Source organism: Coenobita brevimanus, chromosome 61 (genome assembly GCF_032717465.1).
Source record: "Coenobita brevimanus isolate Jiangsu-jjx chromosome 61, ASM3271746v2, whole genome shotgun sequence".
NCBI classification, from domain to species: Eukaryota; Metazoa; Arthropoda; class Malacostraca; order Decapoda; family Coenobitidae; genus Coenobita; species Coenobita brevimanus.
Window position 1 is genome coordinate 3,330,728 of NC_137014.1, and position 19,599 is coordinate 3,350,326.

At 41.3% G+C, this 19,599-nt stretch overlaps 1 protein-coding gene across 1 annotated transcript in view; it reads left to right on the forward strand.

Annotated features, from left to right (window-relative positions):
* The window catches only part of Gprk1 (G protein-coupled receptor kinase 1), a 219,458-nt gene that overhangs the window by 177,303 nt on the left and 22,556 nt on the right, over positions 1-19,599 (forward strand). The window contains exons 4-9 of the mRNA XM_080275484.1: positions 4,132-4,233; positions 4,599-4,673; positions 6,624-6,685; positions 9,562-9,613; positions 16,954-17,145; positions 18,001-18,166. Of these exons, the coding sequence (XP_080131610.1) occupies positions 4,132-4,233; positions 4,599-4,673; positions 6,624-6,685; positions 9,562-9,613; positions 16,954-17,145; positions 18,001-18,166 (649 nt within the window). The remainder of the gene's footprint in view (positions 1-4,131; positions 4,234-4,598; positions 4,674-6,623; positions 6,686-9,561; positions 9,614-16,953; positions 17,146-18,000; positions 18,167-19,599) is intronic.

The following is a 19,599-nucleotide window of genomic DNA, read 5'->3' on the forward strand; positions in this document are numbered from 1 at the left end:
TGGAGAATGTGAGTGGATTCAAGTACTTGGGTAGTGTGATGAGTAAGGATGGAACTTCGGGGGATGAAGTGCGTGAAAGGGTACAGCAGGGAAGAAAGGTTGTTGGCACACTGAAAGCAGTGATGAGAAATAGGGAGGTGAGTATGGAAGTTAAGAAGTCACTGCATGATAGTATTGTGATCCCTACTCTGACGTATGGAAGCGAGGCATGGACCTTGCAAGAGGGGAACAAGTCAAGAGTGAGAGCAGTGGAAATGAGTTACTTGAGAGGAGCATGTGGAGTGACGTGGAGGGACAGGTTGACGAATGAAGAAGTGAAGGAACGCTGTGGGGTGGATGTGGATGTGGTTGAGAAGATTAGGAGAAATACACTGAGGTGGTTTGGACATGTGAAGAGAATGGAGAATGAAAGACTGACTAAGAGGGTGTATGTAGGTGAGGTGGAAGGAGGGAGAGGGAGAGGTAGACCGAGGATGAGGTGGAGGGATGGAGTTGAGAGGTATATGAGGGAGGGGGGGGTGAGTTGGAGGGAGGATAGTCAAATGGTGGGTGACAGCGACTTGGAGGCGTTTTGTCTGCGGCCACCCTTTGCGGGATTAGGGCGTCAGGCTATAGATAGATAGATAGATCAATTATTATTATTGTTATTATTGTTGTTGTTGCTGTTGTTATTTTTTGGATATCTTAATAATAATAATAATAATAATTTTATTATCATTATTATTATTATTAGTAGTAGTAGTTGTAGTGGTAGTAGTAGTAGTAGTAGTAGTAGCAGCAACAATAGTAGTAGTAGTAGTAGTAGTAGCAGCAGCAGCAGCAGCAACTCCAGGCTCATCCCAAACATAAACCCAGTGGACTGCAGGCTGAAATTGCCCTCCTCCTGCAGTCCACCATCGTCCTTTCGGGGGATAGGGAGGGAAGAGGGGTTAATGAAGGGCGTATCCAACCCCTCCAGTTTGAAGAGGAAGAAAAATCGTCTGTCAGGAAGAAAGTTTGTTGGGCGTCATCGGGGTGAAGGAGTTAGAGAGAGAGAGAGAGAGAGAGAGAGAGAGAGAGAGAGAGAGGCCCCACACCTCATGTTGACATAATGGAAAATCCTTGTGTAGTGGCGACCCCTTACCCCCCACGTCTCTCTCTCTCTCTCTCTCTCAGTTATTATTATTACTACTACTACTATTATTATTATTATTATTATTATTATTATTATTATTATTATTATTACTGCATCCGCCAGACGATTTTATTTAGCGTAGGGAACACCGTAGTCCGACGATTTTAATTCTCACTCCAGACGGTTTTATCCAGCCTCGCCCTCGTAGTGAAGGGGTTAGCGGTAGTTTCCCTTAACCCCTTCCTTATGGCGACTTATTTTATTCCTGCCGCCTTCAGACGGTTTTACTCAGCTTGGAATTAATATGACCTCCCGTTGTGAAGGAATGAGAGGAGGTAGAGGAAGTGTGTGTGTGTGTGTGTGTGTGTGTGAGAGAGAGAGAGAGAGAGAGAGAGAGAGGGGGGGGGGGAAGGTCCGATGTGAGTGATAATGATGATGGTTGCTTATGAGGTCTAAAATTGATGATGATAGCAAACTGAAAAATGATGATGATAGTTGTAATGAAGAGAAGGGAAAAAGTTATTATTGTTATTATTATTATTATTATTATTATTATTATTATTATTATTATTAAGTGGTGCTAGGTGGGGGCGCTCACCAGCCACTCACTCGATGTAGTGCTGCCCTCGGGTGACTGCCCTTTCCTCTTCCTTCCTTCTTTCCTTCCTCTTGTCTTTCATTCCTTCATTCTTTCTCTTCCCTCAGTCTATGGGCGACTCTACACTGAGTGACGAGCCAAATGGTTTCCTGTACACCAGGACACCATTTACTACGCTGGGTGGTAACCATATAACCAAATTATGGCGCCTGGTGGTTTTGTGGGTTATTAAGGAGCTCCAGTCGGATTGAGCCGGTGCAGGTTTATATCCAATGGGTGGTTGGGGTTTATTGCTCACGTAATGCCACTCAGGGATGAGTGAGGCTGGTCACTCAAATGTCAGGACCAGCTTGCCTAGCCCTGAGCTCCTACGCTCCTCATGGGGCAAGACAGGATTAGATGATGAGCTATTATTATTATTATTATTATTATTATTATTATTATTAGTAGTAGTAGTATTTACTGTTTTATAATTGGTTTCTGGGGATGCTCACTATTCACTCATTTGATGTAGCGCTTCCCTTGCGAGACAGCCTAATAGTTTCTTTGCCATGCAGGATAGCAATCATGTAACAAGTGACTGGACGCCTGGTGGTCAAAGGGTTAAGGTCCATAATATATTAAAATCATGGATGGCGGCGGTTTTATTGACTTAGGTTAATACCATTCAGGGTAGAACAACTGGTCACTCACTTTAAACGTTTGAACTGAACTGCCTAGCCTCAGAACCCTGCACTGATGATGATCGGGTAACAATGATAATGATAATAATAACTAATAATAATAATAATAATAATAATATAATAACAATAACAATAATAATAACAGTAGCAATAATAATAATAATAATAATAATAACAGCAGCAATAGTAATAATAATAATAATAATAATAATAATATATAATGTAATTTTACGCGAAGAAAGTCTACGGTATCAACACACCATATTTCACGATCGCTCCTCTGCCATACCCGTATCTTCACAACGATGACTTATTCTTGTCACCTCCAGACGATTTTCCTCAGCTCTTAACTAAACGCCTCGGACTGAAGGGGTTATTGGAGGCAGTATCTAACCCTTCTAGCTTTGAAAATTTATCCTTAGCTAAGAAAATGTCCCCTCCTTCGTAACACCCTGCCCTTAGCGATTTATTTTGCATATTACACTTTAACATTCTTTTGTGTTGGTAATGTTATAAAAGAGGATATTGATGGGTACAGTGTGGAATAAGTAGCTTAGGTGGAGTTGTTGTGAAGTTTCCCAAGCCAGCGGAATTCGGCCGTGAGAGAGAGAGAGAGAGAGAGAGAGAGAGAGAGACAGATAAACATGAGAGACAGACAGACAGACAGGCACAGACAGGCAGACAGACAGACTGGAGAGAGAGAGAGAGAGAGAGAGAGAGAGAGAGAGAGAGAGAGAGAGAGAGATCCACTCCTCGTCAGAATGGAATCACTAATACAATTACTTGATAAAAATGTCTTGAAATTCAATAAAAATAAATATAATGGCGAGGCGAGAAAAAAAATTACCTCCGAAAATGGGTAGGGACGCCTTCAGGTGGTGGCACTGATATAACCGGGCCGCGCAACTGCCTGGTCATACACGCGTCCCTCAACTCCTTCACTATCCTCAACTTCTTCCCTATCCCCCAAAGGACGGATGGTGGACTGCAGGAGGGGAGCAATTTTCAGCCTGCAGTCCACTGGGTTCACGTTTCAAAGACCACAACAACAGCAGTAATAATAATAATAATAATAATAATGATGATGATGATGATGATGATATACTACTACTACTACTACTACCACTACTACTACTGCAATTACTACTACTACTACCACTACAAATAATAATAATAATAATAGTAATAATAAAAATATATAGTAGTAGTAGTAGTAGTAGTAGTAGTAGTAGTAGTAGTAGTCTGGTGGTAGCATAGGTGAATCAGAATGAATCACCGGTTGCAGGGGGTTAAGGGAGTGTGTAGCAGTGTGGGCAGTTTGTGTGAGAGAATTATAATCCTTTGTTTTGATGGAATTGTGCCTAAGCTATGAGGTAGGGATGAGTCTCCTTGGTTACTAGTCAAATCAGTGGCTACGTGAAATTAGACCAGCCTTTGTTATGAGGTTCGAATGAGTCTCCTTGGTTACTAGTAAAATTAGTAGCAGTGAAATTCAACCAGCGTTATTTATGAGGTCGGAATGAGTCTCTTTGGTTACTAGTCAAGTCAACCCTCCAGCCTTACTTGACCATGAACTGAATTGAAACGGATCTGGAGCCTTCTTCAGAAAAAATAAATAAATAAAAAGAAAACGACAGATTAATAAATGAAATAAGAAAAATAAAAAAAGAAAACAAAAGGAAAAGGAAAACGGAGAAAAGCGCGCCATAACTAAACTATTTCTTTCTCCCCGCCAGATAAGGAACTACGAGAAGTTAGAGAATAAGGAGGAGAGGAAGAAGGTAGCCAGGGAAATCTATGACAACTTTATAATGAAGGAACTACTCTCTAACTCCCACGTAAGTACTCAGGTTTTGGATTTTTTAACAGTTTCCTGTTTTTTTTCTCGTTTTATTTGCGTTTTGTCATTGTTTTTCGGGTTCAGTTTTGCCCACAGTCGTCAAACATCACTCACTTTGCCCTAACTCCCTCAGACGCACTCTCACTTACTCACTTTCACTCATTTTTACTCATATTCCCACCTACTCACCCTCATTCGCTCACATACTCAATCACACAGTCACTTTCATTCACTCACACCTGTCCCACTCTCTCTCTCTCTCTCTCTCTCTCTCTCTCTCTCTCTCTCTCTCTCTCTCTCAAATCGTCTGTTGGGAGCAAGAATAAAGATTGATATTAATTTTTTTGTCTTCTTTCTCAACAGGCGTACAACAAAGAATCGGTGACACACGTACAAAAACACCTTACCAAAAACGAAGTGCCCACGGATTTATTTGAGGTGAGTAGTAGTAGTAATAGTAGTAGTAGTAGGAGGAGGAGGAGGAGGAGGAGGAGGAGGAGTGGTAGTAGTAGGGTTTGGATTAGTAAATTATGGTGAGTTGTTTCTGCTTTTGTTGCCTGTTGCTGTCGTGTTTTGTTATTGTCGTGTGTGTGTGTGTGTGTGTGTGTGTGTGTGTGTGTGTGTGTGCGTGCTTGGAAGTAGGAAGTGAGGAAGACGTAAAGGGAACTGGAGCAGGACCGAGATGGAAGAGGAGGCCAGAGGTGGACAATTGGTCAGGGTGGACAGGTCGAGAGGATTAAAACGACACACACCTGCGCCGAGCCACTCCTGACGACACCTGGGGCTCTGGGGCAGCGACAGAGCCACCAGAGAGAGCCACTAACAGCAGAGAGAGCCACCAGTACCAGAGAGAGAGCCACCAGAGACAGCCACCAACCCGCCCTGATGCCGGAGCTAAGAGGCATTGGATGGGCAGTGAGAAATAGGAGTGGAACCTGCAGCCGTGTTCCAGTGCCCCCAGCCGTGTTCCAGTGCCCCCCAGCCGTGTTCCAGTGCCCCCAGCCGTGTTCCAGTGCCCCCCAGCCGTGTTCCAGTGCCCCTAGCCGTGTTCCAGTACTCCCTAGCCTTGTTCCAGTGCCCTCAGCCGTGTTCCAGTACCACCCAGTCCAGCCACCAACACCTCTGACCCCCTAGCGACCATTCACCTTACCAAACCCTTACTTCTGGAACCTTACACATAACCAGCCGTTCCAGGATCTCTTCCAGCACCTCCCTGTCTGCTACTGAAGGAGACATCATGGAAGGGGGAAAATCACTTCCAGCCAGTAAACACCTGCCAACGCTTTACAAGGCCAAATACCCCCACCAACTTCTTACTGAAATGATTGAAGCTGTCCCCAATAACTTCCCAAGGCCTGCTGAAGGGGGGAACAACGCATATGCTCCAGGAAACTTCACTGCCCTCGCCATTATCAACACGAGCACCACCTTCAGTCCTTGGCCTCCCTCTTCTGACCTCCCCAGCACACCTGATGCCGCCTTACCTGCCCGATCCGTCCTTCAGCACACATTCATCTTGGCTCTACTCCAGTCGAACCTGGGACTAATGTACAGAGGTCCGGATTTGTGTGCACCGTTTGGGAGGCAACACACACACACACACACACACACACACACACACACACACACACACACACACACACACACACACACACACACACACACACTATCCTCTCTCTCTCTCTTCACTACTGTACTTAAGATGCTCCTTCACTACTGAGAGAGAGAGAGAGTCACGTAACTCTTTCCATCACACACACACACACACACACACACACACACACACACACACACACACACACACACACACACACACACACACACACACATTCTACTCTCTCTCTCTCTCTCTCTCATGTGCCAGCCGCCCAGTTCGTCTTTGTCGCCCTTCGACGTCCGCACAAAGTTCCCTGATAAGAACAATTATTGCAAAATTCTAGGGGAGAGAGAGAGAGAGAGAGAGCAATGGTAGTGTGTGTGTGTGTGTGTGTGTGTGTGTTTGCGTGCGTGCGTGTTTTTGCGTGCGTGCGTGTGTTTGCGTGCGTGTGTGTTTGCGTGCGTACGTGTGTGCAAGAAATTAGCCACTTCAGTACGGTGACATTTATCAATCTAGCTTTTTCCAGACGATTTTACTCATCCGAAAAACAAAAACAAATTAAACTGCTTATAAACAGCCTTAATTCCCCTTGGGCGTGTAAATCCCGTAGACTTTATTCAGACTCCTGTGTAAATCCCGTAGACTTTATTTAGATTTCTTTGTAAATCCCGTTGACTTTATTCAGACTCTTAGATAAATTCAGAAACAGCGTATGTTCCATTATATTATTATTTAAAATGTAGTTAATATTAAGATTCATTTCTAAATCAATTTTTTCTATTTCCTTCCAGCCGTACATAGAGGAAATCTTTGCCTACCTCCGCGGTGATCTCTTCAATAAATTCGTCGAAAGGTGAGTAGAGGAATCAGACAGGTAACGAGGGATGACTGTTAACGAAGGATGAATAGCTGGTTAACGAACTGGGCGGGTAACGAGGGATGACTGTTAACGAAAGATGATTAGCTGGTAAACGAATTGGGTAGTTAGGAAGGGTGATTCGGTAGCTAACAAAATGCCAACATGTAAAAAAATAAATGCATGGTTGATTTTTGCAGCTTCCTTCACTTCATATTTCACACTCTTTCTTATAATTTCTCATTTAGTATACAGTAAACATTTGTGGTATACTGTATAGGGCTTTTATACCAGGCAGTAGGGTTCGTTATGTACATGTGCGTCCTGGAATACCACCTGGAATAATACCTGGAATACCACCTGGAATAATACCTGGAATACGACCTGGATTAATTTTTGGAATACCACCTGGAATAATACCTGGAATACCACCTGGAATAATGCCTGGAATACCACCTGGATTAATTTTTGGAATACCACCTGGAATAATACCTGGAATACCACCTGGAATAATGCCTGGAATAATGCCTGGAATACCACCTGGAATAATGCCTGGAATAATACCTGGAATACCACTTGGAATAATACCTGGAATACCACCTGGAATAATACCTGGAATAATACCTGGAATACCACCTGGAATAATACCTGGAATAATACTTGGAATACCACCTGGAATAATACCTGGAATACCACCTGGATTAATACCTGGAATACCACCTGAAATAATACCTGGAATACCACCTGAAATAATACCTGGAATACCACCTGGAATAATACCTGGAATACCACCTGGAATAATGCCTGGAATACCACCTGGAATAATGCCTGGAATACCACCTGGAATAATGCTTGGAATACCACCTGGAATAATACCTGGAATACCACTTCGAATAATACCTGGAATACCACCTGGAATAATACTTGGATACCACCTGGAATAATACCTGGAATAATACTTGGAATACCACCTGGAATAATACCTGGAATACGACCTGGATTAATACCTGGAATACCACCTGGATTAATACCTGGAATACCACCTGGATTAATACCTGGAATACCACCTGGATTAATACCTGGAATACCATCTGGATTAATACCTGGAATACCACCTGCAGTCCTCCTCACAGATTATCTCTACTTCCGGTCTTTCTCACCTGTACAGCTGGGGTTAATTACACGGTACCAGGTAACAAGCTATGTCTAATTGGTCTAGTATGGAGAGCATTTGTAGCGGTGGTCAATAAATTATCTATCTATCAGTCTATCTATCTATCTGTTTATCTGTCTGTCTATCTATCTATTCGTGTCTATCTTTCTATCGTCCTATCTGTCTATTTATCTATCTGCCGCCGCGAAGGAACAGTACTGGCTAACGTAATTATGGCTTGTATTCTCGCTAATTAAGGAAGCTCCCTAACACCTCTCCCTTAGCGATTTAATTTTGGATATGGCCTATTTATACACTGTACTTTTACGTTATTTATGCAGAGACTGGCAATATCAGAGGGATTTATATAACACACAAGAGGACAGTAAGGTGTACGAAGCAAAATAAATCGCTTAGGAAGAGGTGTTTGGTATAGATGGCAAAAATGGATAATTATACCCTTTTCACTCTAACCTGGCCTAAAACTGCTGAGTTATAACAGTAGATTAACACTTGAATATAGTGCTAGTCACGAAGAAGTGTTGTGGAAAAGATGTAGCGCCGTAGCAGTCTGTCCCTAGTCACGAAGAAGTGCTATGGAAAGGATGTAGAGCCGTAGCAATCTGTCCCTAGTCACGAAGAAGTGCTATGAAAAGGATGTAGAGTCGTGGTAGCGTCTGTCCCTAGTCACGAAGTGCTGTGGAGAGGATGTAGAGCCGTAACAAGGTCTTCCTCTAGTCACGAAGAAGTGCTATGGAAAGGATATAGAGCCGTACCAGTGTCTGTCCCAAGTCACGAAGAAGTGCTATGGAAGGGATGTAGAGCCGTAGCAGTGTCTGTCCCTAGTCACGAAGAAGTGCTATGGAAAGGATGTAGAGCCGTAGCAGTCTGTCCCTAGTCACGAAGAAGTGCTGTGGAAAGGATGTAGAGCCGTAGCAGTGTCTTCCTCTAGTCACGAAGAAGTGCTATGGAAAGGATATAGAGCCGTGACAATGTATTTCCCTTGTCACGAAGAAGTGTTATGGAAAGGATGTAGAGCCGTAGCAATGTATTTCCCTAGTCACGAAGAAGTGTTATGGAAAGGATGTAGAGCCGTAGCAATGTATTTCCCTAGTCACGAAGAAATGCTATGGAAAGGATGTAGAGCCGTAGCAAGGTCTTCTTCTGCCAACCCTACGTGAAAGAAGCCGCGAAATTACGAAAATCTGGGCCAAGTTAGAGTGAGAGGAGTATAGGAAATTTGTGGACCTTATGTGTACTATGCTGAGTTGGCGGGTTTATGCTGAGTTATTATTTTTATGAGTTATGATGGAGATTTACTGAAGCACAGAAAGGGTGAAAATATAACTGGTATTGAGAGAGAGAGAGAGAGAGAGAGAGAGAGAGAGAGAGAGAGAGAGAGAGAGAGAGAGAGAGAGAGAATCTACAGGGAATCGTCTGTGTGGGAAAAAATCGCCTGTTAGGGAGAGAGAGAGAGAGAGAGAGAGAGAGAGACTGTAAGCTAACTTTCCCTCTCTTAAGGTAAATTGATTGGGTTAGAGAGTTAGGCGTAATTATGAGAGAGAGAGAGAGAGAGAGAGAGAGAGAGACTGTAAGCTAACTTTCCCTTTCTTAAGGTAAATTGATTGGGTTAGAGAGTTAGGCGTAATTATGAGAGAGAGAGAGAGAGAGAGAGAGAGAGCAAATCAGAGCTAATATTTTCTTCTTTCTTTATTTACAGTGACAAGTATACAAGATTCTGCCAATGGAAGAACTTGGAGCTTAATATTCAGGTCAGTGGCTATCCTTGTCTTATTCTTGCTATCCTTGTCTTATCCTTGAATGTTATTGTTGCTCTCCTTGTCTTATCCTTGAACTATTTTTATTCTTGCTATCCTTGTCTTATCCTTACTATCCTTGTCCTATTATTTGTTTGCCTCCCTGTGGCCTCTTCTCACATGGATCTCAGTGTTCAGGACAGTCTTGGAATAACTCTTTCTCCCTGCTATCTTTATATTATTATTTTCTCCCTTATCTCTCCCTCCCTCCTTAATTTTCCCTCCCTCTTCCTCTCCCTCGCTACCTCCCTGTCTGTCACTAGAGAGCGAGGAATATCATATTGTTTGTTTATATTAATGTACTGCAACAGCAACAACGACGACAACAAAAACAACTACTACGACTGCTACCTATACTACTACTACTACTACTACAACTGCTACTACTAATGATAATAATAATAATAATAATAATAGAAAATGGTAGAATGAAACGAAAATAATTGAATATGGTCGGTAAGCACAAAATCAAGGAATGCCGAAAGTGTGCTAAGAATACTAAACTATCACATAATCTTGGCAACGTCCGCAAATCGCCAAGAAACAAAATATTTACAAAAACTGGTAGACCCCTAATGAAACGGTATTAAAAAGTGTCAAAAAAAAAAAAATATCCGAAACAAATATGATCATCTGAAAACTTTTAATATGATATTTGGCGACACGGGAGTAGTATAAACACGAAAGTACCATGAAGAGTTAGTGAAGACCGCTAAAAAGTATCGCTAAGCACAAAAGTATCTAGAAAAGCTTTTAAAAGGTTAAGTTCCTATACTACCGCAGCATATTGGTAAAAAAAATCCCTAGAAGTTGCTAAGAAACTGTGTATATATATATATATATATATATATATATATATATATATATATATATATATATATATATATATATATATATATATTTACAAACAAGAAAGATGTAAATGCTGAATATCTGAAAAAAGTGTTCTTTCCAGGAGTAAGCGAGCAAAGGATATCTGTAATCAACATCTGTTCGCTTCGAGAGTTGTTCTGTGCATACATGGTGGACTGAGAGTACCGTATATGTAAACTTCTGCATTAGAGAGTTGGACAGAAAAGGGGTGAGAGTTCGTTGCCAGGCGGGTACTGCGTGCTTACTGTAGTACTTTTGTTGATGAGGGATCCAAGCAGAATTTCAGAAGAGCAGTAGTAATTGAAATAGCGACGGTACAGGGATTAAGATGCAACTCAGCAGCGAAGATACATAGGTAAAGGGATTTAGTAAGAGGATGGGAGTTGCTGAGACAATAATCCCCTGATTCCACACTGTTTAGAAGAGCGGTGTGTGTGGTTAACCCCCCCACACGTGAGAACCACTCCACACAGATGCAAATAAGACCTTTGCATAAAGCTACAGCTATGTGGGGGCAAAGAAAATACGGAGTCGGCATAGCACACTCAGTCACTTGGAAAGGAATTTTGCAACTTATTACTAAAGTTTGCTAAAGATGCCTCAAAAACAAACAAACAGACAAAAAAAAGCACGTGGCGCAGAAGCAGCTGTAAATTAGCATAGGGAAATTTGGTTTGGAAAATAGCGAGCATGATAAAATTCAAGAAAATGCCAAGAAAAAATGTGCTAAAATGGCTGTGATATCTCTGAAAGTTGGCAGGCATATGAAAATTGTTACGAAACTCAAAAATCTTTCAAAAATGATTATGGAAATATGCTAAAATTATTAGATTATTACTTGAAATACCTTGGCTATCTCCGTGTATCGGTATGAAAGAAAAAAAATGGGAGGGGGAGAAAAATCTGGAATATACAGATCCTGGTAGATTGGCTATATAAAGCGATTTTAAGAACATAACCGTTTAGATAGTAGACTGTTAATATCGGGGATGCTAAACTTACAGTATGGCTTAAACTTGGTGAAGATCGCTAAAAACAAATAAATAAATAAAATGATGGGTAAATAAAAATAAATGTGTATTGAACAACTAAAAAAATCCCTTGGTTAAATATGGGAACTCTGAGGCGAAGAAAATTATTTAATGTTTATGACTTCATTGTGTCTGCAGAAGTAAGTGTTCGAATGAGCGCGAGAAAGTCTGTATGAAGGCAAACTACCTTAATACACAAACAGCAGATTTACTGTTTAAGCAAGGCCACCCCCGAAACTCCTGTAAAAGTCAAACAAAAGTCAAAATAAACCCAGACCATAAATTCTCGAGAAAACGCGGCGTATTCTGAAATTTTAGCTGCTGATGCGACCCACACCAACCCCGGGAGCGAGAATCAGATGGCGAAAACTCTACGGTGGTCGCTTCCCGCATTTCAGTAACTCGTTTATTGTTTTTCACCCCCTCACTGCGATGACATTTTAATATATACCTTCACTACGATGCCTGTAACATACATCCTTTCACTACTATGAATTTTTAATATATCTTGCCATCCAAACTACTTTATCACGCCTTAGGAATGCTTTTACAACTGAGAGGATTTGTTGACATTTGTTATTTTTCCCTTAAGTTGCCGAAAATCACATAATGGTAACAGAAATATATTTAAAAATGTCATTATACAAAATGAGTATAATTAAATCTGCTGGTACATTTAGGAGACTTGAAACGTTAGCACGTCTTTCATAATGATGTATTTTGCATATTACACATATCATTACTTACGTTTTTATATCACTGATGCAATGATATCAGCGGAGATTGCATAAATGACCTGCATTGATGCAAGAAAAACTGACGTGCAGTATCCAAATATCAATTAGCCTGTGAGTCTAATCCAGAGGAAGCACACACACACACACACACACACACACACACACACACACACACACACACACACTGTCTGTCTGTCTGTCTCTTTTTTTTCTTCAGTACTCTATGTATGTGTTTCCTATTGTTAGCCTGGCGAATGCTGCTTAGTGACTGTTGTTTTTGTTGCTGTGTTGCCAGGTTTATCTATAAATGATTACACAATTGAAAAACTTCCTTTTAATAATTCCCACCCTGCTGTTGGCCTTTGCTGCTGCCATTGCCACTTATGCTGATGATTTGAGGTCTGCTGATATCACTCCTAAAGACTTTTCTGCTTCAGTTTTTTCCCGTGCTACTTTGCCCAGTTTATAGTCCACTCAAGGAGTTTTAGTGCCTGTGTGCATTGTTTTCCATTTCTCAGTATAGAAGGTCAGCAGCCACTTACCACTCCCGAGTCCGTCCATATCTCCCTGCAGTGCGTCTGAGTTGTCCCTTGCCCTGATGGAATGATAAGTCTTTGTATTGTCCACAGAGAGGCCAGCTGTATACGCTAAATTGTTAACCAGGTCATGGTTTCCTGTTAGCCAAGAAACCATTTACACTCTGGGTGGTAACCATATAACCAAACCATACGTGCTTCCTACGTGTCAGCAAGTGGGTTGGTGGAGGGTTAGTGCCCCTCCCCGTAAAACAAATAACTCAAAGTCAAATGGCCACCCCTTACAGGATTATGGTGTCTGGCAATAGATAAATAGATAGATCATTGGTATATAATACAAACAACACTGGTCTCACCACCGACCCTTGGGGAACACCACTACATACAGGATGCCGGTCAGAATATGCTCCTCTAAGATCTACTCCTTGGGTTCTACTTGCCAAAAAACTGCTTAACCACCATTCCATGTTGCCCTGTATACATAGGCCTTCAGCTTCAGCATGAGATGTTAGTGGGGCACTCTATCAAATGCCTTTTTGCAATCCGTCTACTCCATCTACTACCAGATACTTTAATCCCATAAGGGGTAGCCACAAACAAATTGCCTCCACGTCACTCAGTCCCCCATCATTTCTCGTCCCTCCCCCAAGCTTACATCCCCCCTCTCTCATGTACCTCCCCACCCCGTCCCTCCATCTCATCCTCGGCCTCCCCCTCCCTCTCGCCCCATTTTTAGTCTCTCACACTCCATCCTCTCCACGTGGCCAAACCACTTCAGTGTATTTCTCCTGATGCTTTTTATCACATCCACATCCACACCACAATGCTCCTTCACTTCCTCATTTGTCAGTCTCTCTCTCTCCATGTAACTCTACATGCTCGTCTCAAATAACTCATTTCCACTGCTCTCACTCTTGACTTGTATCCATCTAACAAGGTCCAAGCTTCACTTCCATACGTTAGAGTTGGTATCACAATATTATCTTGCAGCGACTTTTTTACTTCCATGCTCACTTCCCTGTTCCTTATAACTGTTTCCAAAGAACCAACAAACTTTCTTCCTTGTTGTACCTTTTCAAGCACTTCATCCTCCAGACTTCCATCTTTACTCAACACACTACTGAAGTACTTAAATGCACTCACCTTTTCCATTTCCATCCAACCCCACTGTACATTCAGTGACTTCATTTCTTTCAAAGACCGTAATTTTACTCTTCCCTATGTTCATCTTCATATTTCATTTCTTACACACTCTCCGAAACATATTCATCAAGCCTTGCAGCTCTCCTTTGTCTTCATTTAACAGTACAGTATCATCTGCAAGCAACAGTAGAGGAAGTTTCCAGATGTTGCCCTCCCTCATTAAGGCTACTCCATCCTCCACTGTCCTACCTTGTATCTCTTTTATAACCCCATCTAAATACAGATTGAACAACCATGGGGACATGACACATCCCTTTTTCAATCCAGCATTCAGTTAGAAAAATTCACTCAGTTCACAATCCACACGCACTGCAGCCTTAGCACCCTCATACATACCCTTCATGGCATTCAGCAACTTCCCATTTACTCCATATATTCTTAATATTTTCCACATTCATTGTCTATCCACCTTGTCATGTGCTTTCTTAAATCCCTGAAGGCTCCATACAACTTCTTTCCCTTCTCAAGAAACTTTACCACTAAAGGCCTAAGGATGAATATCTGATCTACACAACCTCTTCTGTCCCTAAAAATGAAAATCAGTACTGTCTTGCTTGTCCACTACATCCACAACCTTTTTGAGGTATGTCAAAAAATTTGTCAGGTAGCTTTTGCTCTTCCCGAACCTGTGTTGGGCATTGCATAGGACCTGATTTTCTCTCATGTAGTCTACCAACTTATCCCTGAACATGCTTTCCATAACTTCAGAAACTAAGCTAGTTAGTGAGACTGGTCTATAAATACGTGGCTTGTTCCTCCTTCCTTTCATGTTTGGTGTATAAATACGTGGCTTGTTCCTCCTTCCTTTCATGTTTGGTGTATAAATACGTGGCTTGTTCCTCCTTCCTTTCATGTTTGGTGTTATATTTGCCCTTTTTCAATCATTTGGGACTGTTCCACTCTCCAGCAAGAACTGAAAGTAGTACTGGAGATATACCTTCAGGGCCAAGAGACTCCTCAGGTTTTAGGTCTTTCAATTTCTTCATAATTTTTGGCTTGGTTATCTCAATGTGAGTTAATATTCCTCGTTGGGAAGAGAAATCTGTAGACAGTGGTACACGTGCCTTGGCTTCCTCCACATAAATCTAGTTAGAGGCAGCATTCAGTATCTCTGCAATTTCTTGATCAGTGTTAGGTTAATGTCCCATTAGATTTGATTAGTCTAGGCACTGCTTCTTTAATACTAGTTCTGGAATGCACATGTTCCCAAATGTGCTTCATGCTAGTCAATGAATCCATGGCCACCTGTTTTTCATAATTATATTAAGCAACGTTGGGTCTGGTTAGTACTTGGATGGGTGACCGCCTGGGAACACCAGATGCTGTTGGCATAACGTTCTCCCTACGTGTCAAGTGGGGTTGGTGGAGGAGTAGTGCCCCTCCCTGTAAAACAATTAACTCTAAGCCCTTGGCCACCCCGTTTGGGATACATGGCGTCTGGCAATGAATGAGAAAAAATGAATATTTAGCATTCCATATAGCTCTCGTTACTGCATTTCTGATTGCATTATTATGACCCCTTCTTTCCACTGTAGGTTGTGCCCTATATTGTTGCCAAGTTTTCTGTTTTTGAAACCAGGTTATATATATTCCTACTCATCCATTTAGGGCGATCTCTACTTGTAGGTAAAAACTTTGGAACACAAATTTTTGTAATCTGAGTATACTGTTCAGTTAAAACTTGACATTTCTTTTCTGTGTTCAAACCATCCATAAGAATCTTCCACTGTACAGTACTAAACTAGTCACAGGGAATATTTAATTTCCCAGCCGCATCCACTTGATTGTATGCCTTGGAATCCATGTGAAAGGAGAAACATAGCACTGAATGTTTACTATGGCCTAGTGGTCCTAGGTGCTGCAAATGTTCTACTTTCTGTTCATTCTTGGTGAATACTGTACCAGGTCAAGTCTTGAGGGATTATCTGTCTCCCATAAATGTGTCCATTCATCAACATGCTGATACCAAAAATTCTCCCTCCTTCTTGCTTGATTATAACCTTGGGACCCCTCTCAGACCATATTATTCTTTGATACTGTGTTGCCATATTTAAAAGCACCACAAATAAAAATCTGTTTATCATTTGCATAATGTTTACACTGTCTCAAAATGTCACAGATTTTATCATTATTTTCCACTGTAGAAGATGGTGTTGTATATATAACTCCTAGTATGATATTTTTGCCTTCCTTACACTTTACTTCACACCACTCTGTTTCATCTGCCTCATGATTAACAATGGGCTCACTGCAGAATCATCGGTTTTTTAATCTTTTTTGGTCAAGATAGTTACTCCCTCACCAGGTGCTGCCTGATTAAGTTTGTCTTTCCCTGTAAGTGCATATTTCTTACCATCGAAAAAATTTCCATTTAACATTTCCTTGTTAGTCATTGTCTTAGTTAAGAAGACTAGGTCAGATTGTTTTTGGTAGACCACCTCATCGAATGTCATGTAACCACAACTTAGTATTTAACTTGTGAGGGCAGCCCAGTTCCTTCAGGTGAAGATACACTGGCTGTAGTATACTCCAGTTTGTCTTCTTTCTTAAAGATGTAATATTACTTGATGCAACTTCATCATTCTCCAGAATAAAGGGAAAGTCTGATTCATAAATGAGACAGTGTTTCTGATTGCTTAAAACATTAAACCAACAAAATCAATCCATTTTTTGCCAGAACAACCAATATCTCAACCCTGCTGCTCAGAGTGCTTGAGTTCTGTTGGTTTCTTTTGGTACAGTGTAATGTACAGTAATTCCATTTGAGATCATTGCCTTTGGTGACAGTGAAAAAAGTGGCTTTAATCGCATCACCTGATCCAACCCACCCCAACCTAACCTAACCTAACCCAGCCTAACCAAACCTAACCTAACATAGCCTGACAAAACCCAATTCATGTTCTCTTTCCTGGCAGCTGACGATGAACGACTTCAGTGTTCATCGGATCATTGGTCGGGGAGGGTTTGGTGAGGTGTACGGCTGCCGCAAGGCCGACACGGGCAAGATGTATGCGATGAAGTGTCTAGACAAGAAGCGCATTAAGATGAAGCAGGGCGAGACCTTGGCGCTTAATGAACGTATTATGTTGTCTCTAGTCAGCACAGGGGTAAGTGAAGATTTTTTTTTTTCTTTTTTATGTTGGCCTTGTCATTTTCACTGCTTCAGGATAGGGATTTAAAGTAATTATTATGTCTCCACTTTTTCCATTTTCAGGGTTAAATTGTTGTTTTTAATGGATGCATTTATTTTTTTATTATTTTTTTTTTTAAGATGAAGTTTATAGACAAGAAACATGCTAAGATGAAGTATCACTCTGCTTGTTAAGAACTCTACATGTCAACTCTTTCACTCCAGTGATTTACAGTATTTTAATCTTATTATTACTTTCCTCACACAATTATATTCACCTAGGACAGAGTTTTCAAACTAGAGTGTATATATATAGCCTTCATTAAGCCCTTTGATCCTACCATGGAGTTGACTAAATTGTCTGTTGGTAGCATGAAATTGCTTAAAAATGCCGTTGTAGTGAAGTTATTAAAAGATAATTTACCATGACTATCATATATACATTTTCCAGTAAGTTAATGTTTATCAACTCTCAAGTCCTTTCCAAAATTTCCAGTCATACCAAGGAACTGGATTTGCTTTCATATATATTACTAATTTAATTAAGCCTCATGTGTATAATAAGGAATTGAATTAAGATGTTGGTGATGATGGAAACACTGTTAAGATGATGCTGTTACTGAACCTGTTTGCCTTTACAGATTTCCTGTTTAGTGTACCCACTGTTTTTTGTTCTGAGGGAAATGCAATTATGATCTTGATGAAATACAGTTAGAATGACAATGACTGTTATAATATAGGGATATGCTACCGATTATTATGGAATTGGTGATTGAACAGGATGATGGTCATGATAATAATGATGATGCTATTTCACCCACCCTCCCTCCAGGTTGACTGTCCGTTCATCGTGTGCATGACGTATGCTTTCCACACGCCGGACAAACTATGCTTTATCCTTGACCTGATGAATGGGGGTGACCTCCATTACCACCTCAGTCAACACGGGGTCTTCAATGAGCAGGAGATGAGGTTCTATGCGGCTGAGGTTATCCTAGGTTAGTAGACAAGAGTGACCCTATCCCACAGGTGTACTGCATGTCAGAGATAATAGATTACACAATGTTCCAGCTCTTCTACATGTCACTTTCCCCAGTTGACTAAAATTCCAAGAGTGAGAGAGGCATAGTATAATTCACTGCACTTATATGCTTCTCTCTGACATGATTCATCAGGGAGGAAAGTGGTGGACATGCCATAAGTGTGCAGTAGACACAGGTGAATGATAAGTCAACTTTTGTCCCAGACTTTGATCAAAAAAAGAATGATAATTCTTTACCAAATGGGCATGGTGACTCCACCTTTATTGTGACAAACTCACGATCTCAGGGAAAGTAACTTTGGTACTTACACAACACAGATAGTGAACTGTTAAATTCTGACTGCAAGAAATATACCAATTTTGGGGTATTTAAGGAAGTGCCAGGTCACCCACGGCATTGTGTTTACCGATGACCTCTCCAACTGGTCGCATCGTTTACCAACCGTCACCCCAGTTGGATGAGTCAGTGTTTCAGACACACTTAGATGTACACAGTGAAAGAAAACACTAATAACTGTGTCAAAGCTATGGGAAACTTTACAAGTTAACTAAACCTAACCTGTCCTAACGAAACCTAACGTAACCTAACCTAGTCTAACCTAACCAAATCCAATGCATCTGACAGCCAGCTTTCAAATTTAGAAATGTGCTTAAGATATGGCCAGTTACTGATAGATGTCAGTGGAATATTCATGCATTCTGTCTATCAATCTATAGCCAGATGCTGTAATCCTGTAAGGGGTACCCACAAACAAATGGCCTCCATGCCGCCATGTCCCAGACATTTCACTGTCCTCCCCCCAGCTCACACCTCTCTCATATCCCTCTCCACTCCATCTCTCCATCTCATCCTCCCTCTCCCCCTCCCTCTCCCCCTCTCCACCTGACTCATGTACACTATCCATGTTAGTCTCTTGCTCTCCATCCTCTCCACCCGGCCAGACCACCTCTTTGTGTTTCTCTTAACACTTTCTGTCACATCCACATCCACACCACAACACTCCTACACTTCCTCATTTGTCAGTCTCTCTCTCCATGTAACTTCCCCAGCTCTTCTCAGATAACTCATTTCCGCTGCTCTTGCTCTTGACATGTCCATCCAGCAAGGTCTAAGCTTCACGTCCATATGTTAGAATTGGTATCTCAATAATGTCATGCAGTGACTTTTTTCCTTTCATGCTCACTTCCCTATTTCCTATCACTGCTGTCAGTCCTTACGTACAGCGTTCAGAGGTAAGTTTATAAAAATGCTCAGTAGCTCGGGTAATACAGGAAAAATAACAAGTAGCCTGTGACAGACTAATTTCAGTTGAAAATGTGGAAAAGCCTTGCCCGTTTGGTAAAGAGTTAATAAAAAGTAATCCAGGAAAAATAACATGTAACCTGTGA